The sequence below is a fragment of the Juglans microcarpa x Juglans regia genome, chromosome 4D (assembly GCF_004785595.1).
Source record: "Juglans microcarpa x Juglans regia isolate MS1-56 chromosome 4D, Jm3101_v1.0, whole genome shotgun sequence".
Taxonomy (NCBI): Eukaryota; Viridiplantae; Streptophyta; class Magnoliopsida; order Fagales; family Juglandaceae; genus Juglans; species Juglans microcarpa x Juglans regia.
The window spans coordinates 1,319,953-1,326,745 of record NC_054600.1 but is presented as its reverse complement, the minus strand read 5'-3'; the positions used below and the strand labels follow the sequence as shown (position 1 = coordinate 1,326,745).

The 6,793-nt window shown below is 31.5% G+C and overlaps 1 protein-coding gene across 1 annotated transcript; it reads right to left on the bottom strand.

Moving 5' to 3' along the window:
* Nucleotides 1-3,289: 3,289 nt before the first annotated feature.
* Nucleotides 3,290-6,456, bottom strand: LOC121261496 (protein CANDIDATE G-PROTEIN COUPLED RECEPTOR 2). Its single transcript, XM_041163907.1, has 6 exons — nt 6,084-6,456; nt 4,638-4,829; nt 4,086-4,248; nt 3,879-3,981; nt 3,717-3,798; nt 3,290-3,590 (listed from the first exon to the last, which is right to left on the bottom strand). Exons 1-6 carry the CDS (start codon nt 6,369-6,371, stop codon nt 3,513-3,515), a joined length of 906 nt encoding a protein of 301 aa, XP_041019841.1. The 5' UTR covers nt 6,372-6,456; the 3' UTR covers nt 3,290-3,512.
* Between the last annotated feature and the right edge of the window lie 337 nt (nt 6,457-6,793).

Genomic DNA, 6,793 nt, shown 5'->3' with positions numbered 1-6,793 from the left:
ATGTTTTTTTTTATTTTTATCATCGTTTCATAATATCATAATACAATATTAAATAATAATTTTATAAATAAAATATAATAAATAATTTTTAATTATTTAATATTATATCATAATATGATAAAAGAATAATAAAAATTAAAATAATAAATAACATTCCCCGTTAGTATCCTACTCTAATTGCGTTTCCCCATAAGATGATAAAAGAAAAAACAAAATAATTGAATATGGTAGCCCACGTCTGTTTTTTTTATTTAACCGAGTTATTGCTCTAATAAATTCACAAGTTTCACGAGGAACAATTCAAAGAAGAAATGAGATTTCAAATACATCTCCCCTGTATTTTCAGGATGACAAGAAGTTCAACCCACTCAATAATGTCCACTCCAATGACTCCATCAAAGCCTACTACCACTTTGCCCATTTGAAAGGACGTCACAATGTTACACAATCGGAGTTAAACAGTCACATCCACTCATCTTCTTCTCCTTTTAATTTAATTATAGAGTGGGGGTTATGCCGCCCACAATAAAAAAAAATATATCAATATATTTAAAAAAAAATTTTAATTATTAAAAAAAAAAAAATTTTGACCAACGATCATATTTAACGGTAAAAATAAGACTACGTTTGGGTATTAAGAATATTTCAAGTACTCTCACTACTATTCTTTATTTTATTATTACTTTTCACCTATTTTTTTACTGTTTATTACTTTTTACTTATTATTTATTATTCTATTACTATTTTTTTCACTACTTTTTTATTACTATACACAAATATTATCAATACTTCTTAAATATTCTCACTATCCAAACGTAGCCTAAGACAGTACAGTAATTTTATTCTTAATTATATTGCTTGAAAACAAAGAATTCCAAAGCAGATGATATTTTATTTGAAATTTAACATCTAAATATTTAATTTTTAAAATAATTATTAAATTCATCTTAATTAAAATTTCTTTATACATAAGATTTATAATTTTTTTTAATTTAATATATTTTTACTCACGAAATTTACAATCTTTTTTAATATTTAAATATATCTAAATTTATTTTAAATAAAATTTATAAAACTCATTTTATCATTTCAATTTATTTTTATTCATAAATAATTAAACTCATTAAACTCAATTTCAACTCAGGGCGGCTCAATTGCTAAAAAGGCAAACCACCGAACACATCCCCAAGATTTGGAGCATTATCTAAAGACCGACTTCAAAACAAGATAAGTCCCCAAGTTCACACCATCAGAGGCATGCTTTAATGCCCTGTCGGCACATGACAGCTTAAATCAAATCACACTTTGGTGAGAGAGGAGCAATCTTTAAAGTTGGTTTAGACTGTGAGATTGAGTTGAGATGATTTAAAATAATTTAAATAAAATAATTTTAAAATAATATTTTTTAAAATTATTATTATTTTAAAATTTAAAAAAATTAAATTATTTTTTATATATTTTATAAAAATTATAATAATAAAATGAGATGAATCGAAAATATTCTGAATCAAAACGGACCATCTCCCTCTTCCAAGCTAATGCCAAATCAGATTCTTTGGTAAGCAGTACATTTCAATTGAAATATGGGCATATTTCTAACAGGCGACAATATAGAAGCCAATAGCAAAAAGTAAAGATATAAATTGCTCTCTTTTTCGATTCTAAGGGCATGTTTAGAGTTTTAGATGAGACATAAAATTTTTACCTGATTTCATTTATCTCATTCTATTTTATTTTTAAATATTATTTAAATATAAAATTTTTAAATTAATTATTACAATTTTTTCAAATTTTTAAATAAAAAATAATTCTAACTTTTTCAAAATTTTAAATAAAAATAATATTATAAAACTATATTATTACAATAGTTTAATTTTATAATATTTTTTATTCAATTTTTTTTCTCTCATTTTCTAAAACCCAAAAAATATTTAATTCAAACTATTTTATTACTATTTACAAACTATTTTACTACCATTTACAAAATTCTCATATCATCTCTCCCAAAATGCCCTAAACCACCATGATTTTTTTTTTTCAACAAGCTACATTATATTAATAAAAGCTGCATGCAATAAGTTCTGGAAATTGGGAATTAACAAAATACATCATACTTGTGAGGATCTTTCCTACTATGAATTGCAGTGCTGATGGAGAAATTTGGATTAGAGGGATATTACCAAAGACTTGCGTTGTCGCTGCCCATTGCGGTAAGTTAAGCTCGCATCGATTTTGTGATCGATGAATTTTCCTCACCTTTCATTCCTTGAATGAATATAGATAGTGTGATATCATTGATGATTGGGTTCATGATCCATTCTTGGATTGGGGAGATATTTAAGATTGTTTGGATAGTGACTTTTGAATCACCTTCTAGGATTATTTTTTCCAGCTTCAACTTTTTTGCTTCTTTAATGACCATCAAAGCTACAGATGCCTCTCCTACATTTGAGCTTATTTTACTGATGAGATCAGTTTTTACAAAATAATAATTCCTCACTGACTCCCCAACAGAGGGATGCAAGAATAGAACCTTCCTTTCTAGTAGCCACATCAAATGTTATGAGATGATATCCATCAGGTTGTCTTTCTTCATTTTCTTCAATCTGGTTTTCTTGCCCTGCCCATGCTCTTGTGTGCTGTTAAGAAAGTTTATACACTGATTCTAAATACATAGAAATTGAAGGTGCTGCATAATCATGTTCAGACTTTTTTCTTATGAACCAAATGTGATCCATTGCAATGGTAGCAAAAATCTGGAAATCATGTTGCTCCTATTCAGATATTTTCAGGTTGGTGATGGATTAATGATGATGTTAATCCAATTGAATATCGGTTGGCTTGCAAAATGGGAGGTATCAATCGGCCACTTGAAATGTCTCCACATTACTCTAAAAAGGAAGCATTTTAAAAAGAGATTAGAGAGATCTTCAAGTTTGGTTTTGCATAGGTGACATTGGATTTTATCTTCGTCAAGGAGGATGACTTTACTGATCATGATTTTTGTAGGAAGGATATTATGACTAATTTTCTAAAGAAACATTTTTTAGCTATCCTGTAGCTTCATCTTTCAAAGAATCTTCTAATTGATGGTCAAGTTACTAGTAGAAGATATACCATTCTCATGGACCAAGGCTGTATAAACTAATTTAACTGAGAATTTTCCAGAAGCACGATGGAGCCATTTGATCTTGTCATCACATCAAGAATTCTTAAGCAATTTATAATTTTACTAATTCCTTGCGAGCATTAATTGCACCGTTACGTCCAAAACAATCAATGCATAGAGTAACTGTAGAATATAGAAGACACAGTTCATATTATTAGCAGTGTGAATAGAGGAACAGCACTTCTCTTGCATATTACAAAGAGAAAAACAAAGAAAATAGGAAGCCATACAAACTATGATAACACATCGCCAGCATCTCAAAGTTCTCAGGTTCTAGTACATATTTACTTCAATATACAGAGTATGACAACTTTTGTCATATTGTGATGCAGAAGTCACCACATCACTCCCAATCAGCATCAAAGAAGCCAGCATCTTTCATTTCTGAGTAGTATACATTTTCCAAATGCAAATCTTCCTCCTGTGGTCATCAAGAAAACAATGATTAAAAAAAAAAAACTATAAAAGAAGAAAGGAAGATTGAGGTCATACAAGACAAAAATATTGGAAAAAAAAAAAAAAACAAAGTGTGAATGATGATGATGACCTGGAAAAAGTCAGCCAGGAATGTTACATATAGAAGAGGAAGATAGAAGGCATGGTAACAAACAATCGTGGCGCCATACAACCTATTTCAGAAAATTAATTAGAAAATTATTGGAAAAATGACACTAAACAGAAAGTTTCAAAGAGATCGATTAAAAATTACCAGAACCCAAAACCAGCCCCATTTCCAGTGAGGGCACAAGCAAACAGTGCGAGAGCATTCATTGCACACATGATAACAATATAATTGTAGAATGCAGGTCTTGCTGCAAGGAATTCATTTAAAAAAATTAATGATAAATAAAGTAGGCAGATTAAACGCCCATGAAATTGATGTTTATAACCTTTTGTATACATCAGAAACACTTACCAGGTAATCTTTCTCTCCACTTGGAATGGTACATAAACAGTATCAAGCCATAAACCGCAGTCAGCACCAGTCTATGAACAACCCACAAGTTCCACTTCGTCGGATGTGTATGATCATTGCTGTCAATGAACAATGGGATCCCAAATCCAAACAGATAAATTGCCTGAAAGAGGTAGTAATGGAAGATCCATTATCAAATGCAAAATTGTGTCCATTAATAACTTAACTTTAGAAGAAAAAAATAAAAAAGAACATTAGCAATAGCTGCAATACTTCAGTACTAGCATTAGCAAGTCGTTCAATGTCACGTGCAAAAGCTTCTATATTATGACTTAGAATTTAGATGTTTGTCTGTTAGAATTTAGATGTTTGTCTGTCCATCAATCTACAAGCTGTGAACTAGAAATGCAGATTTGCCGTTAACACAGCTATAAGAAGAAAGGAAATTATGCTCCGTTGTCCATAAAATGTTTTATATCATTATCATCACTGGAAAATCTGTCGTTTCTTACAAGTAAAGGGATCTTATTCATGAAAAAAACAAAGAATTACCTTTAGAAGTAAATCCAAGCCAACGATAAGACCCGAGACAACAAATGTCCGTGTCAAAGCTTCTAACCCGCTCACGTGATTTCCTTGGAATAAAAAGGCCACCAAGCTTACTTCTAAAAATAGCATTCCTGATGTTGTAAATAAAGATAAGACATTCCATACTAGTTCTTTTCCTGGAGTGCACTCCCAAGCCTGTGTAAACAAAGAGAATAGAGTTCTTAACCAAAACAACAGGAAATGTCAAGCAAAGAGGAATCCGGATGAAACCAACAGAATTTAGTAGCAGCCCCAAAGATGCGAGATAGAACTTATACACATTTTGATTGTTGGAAAGTCATTTCATTGCACCCTAAAAATCAGATTAGGAAAATTGGACGGTGATTAACAAACACAACAAAATCTCACCTCACATATTATAAGGAGGATACTACTAGATCAAAGTCTACACAGTTGGAACCAGAATTGAATTATAAAACAAGGGGTTTAGAAAAAATCAAGATTCAAGGGCATCAACGCCATGTGGCCAATTGACCATGGAAGACAAGTGAACCTTAACTAAAATCATTTTCCCCTTTTATATTTATCTTCTTAACTGAACTTATTTTCATATGCTTAACTATAAATTTTTAACTTTTTCATATTCCTCTTCTGAACTTATTTTCAAATGTAAATAGGATCTTCAAGTTTAACATTATTTCTTCTTCTGAACTACTTTCGATTTCTTTCACTAATTGCACCACCAAAGGCAAACACAGAAATGTAGAATAAGCTTTTATCAACATTAGATGTACCCCAAATCATCCTTGCATGCTTCGAAGTGCACAATCAGCAGCCAAAAACAGTTGCCAATAGCATTTGGAATATCAACCACCCTGCAATCAGATGAAACCCCCCCCCCCCCTTTCTTTTTTACGAGTAGCAATCAGATGAATCATGAAACCCTAAGCTCTGTTTCCCACATAATTTCCTCCATCCACCAGTCATGATCTATGATAAAAGCGAAAATTTACGGGTAAAACTAAGTTGGTTGCTATTAAATGAAGCCAATGTCCGATTCTCTAGCAGTTTAATTTAGCCCACAGATATATTCGTATCACCTACTAGCCCAGATAGAGCATACCGAAAACAAGTACTGTAAACCGAACAAAAATATCCTAAATACAACCACCAATAGCTAAATGTAAATAATGCAAGAAAATCCATACAAAAATCAGCACAAATAAGCTTCTCAAACCCAGAACGCATAGCAGGTTCAGAACCAAGCAGAAATGACCACAAGTTCAGCAGCTAGTAACTAATCTAAAAATACGAAGAAACCCCAAACAGAAACCAAGAAAATAAGCTTTTAAGCTCGGCTACCAGACAAAAAAGGCAATAAATTGAAGAGCCCAAAATGAAACGACAAGCAAAATTCATTCATCTATACATAATTCTAAAACCCGAAACCTGAAAAGTGCACCAAATCAGATTGAGCAAGCTAACAAGCCACAGGCACGCATAGTACGCAATTATAACGTAAGACCGTCCATGCGATAGCTTGGAGAAGCTCTTCCTGGCTTGAAAGGACAGGTACAGGATGAAGAGAAGGGAAGCGAGCATGAGCGCAACATTGTGCCAGAAGCCGTGGCACTCAAAGAGCCAGTCGTAGAACCTTGGACCCGAAGAGGGAGATGTCGGCGAAGTGGTCGAGTTTGAGAACGAAGAGACTGAGAGCGATTCCTGGACTGCTCGCATTCTGGAAGAAAAGGAAAAACGAAACCCTAATTTGATTGGGGAGGATACGAATTTGGACAACCCGAAGACAAGGTTCAGTAGAAAGAGAAATTTACTTTATCAATTTACACAGATTTATATAATTTGTTAAATTTATTTTATAATAAAAATAATTTTATAATATGATAATATGATTTGTTTTTATATAATTTTTTTTTATGACTAAAATATTTTTCTAAAATAAAATTTAATGGCTAGACATTGTGAAAAGAATTTTGCCTTTTGTTTTGGTCGATCCTTATTCGTTAATTTGAGAGAACACTCTTACATAGACGTTGACGTGTTAATTTGCACGCCATCGTAGATTTTAGAAATGTTTTAGTTATAAAATAATTTTATAAAAATAAATTTATAAATTCGTATGTTTGATGTGGTATTTTATA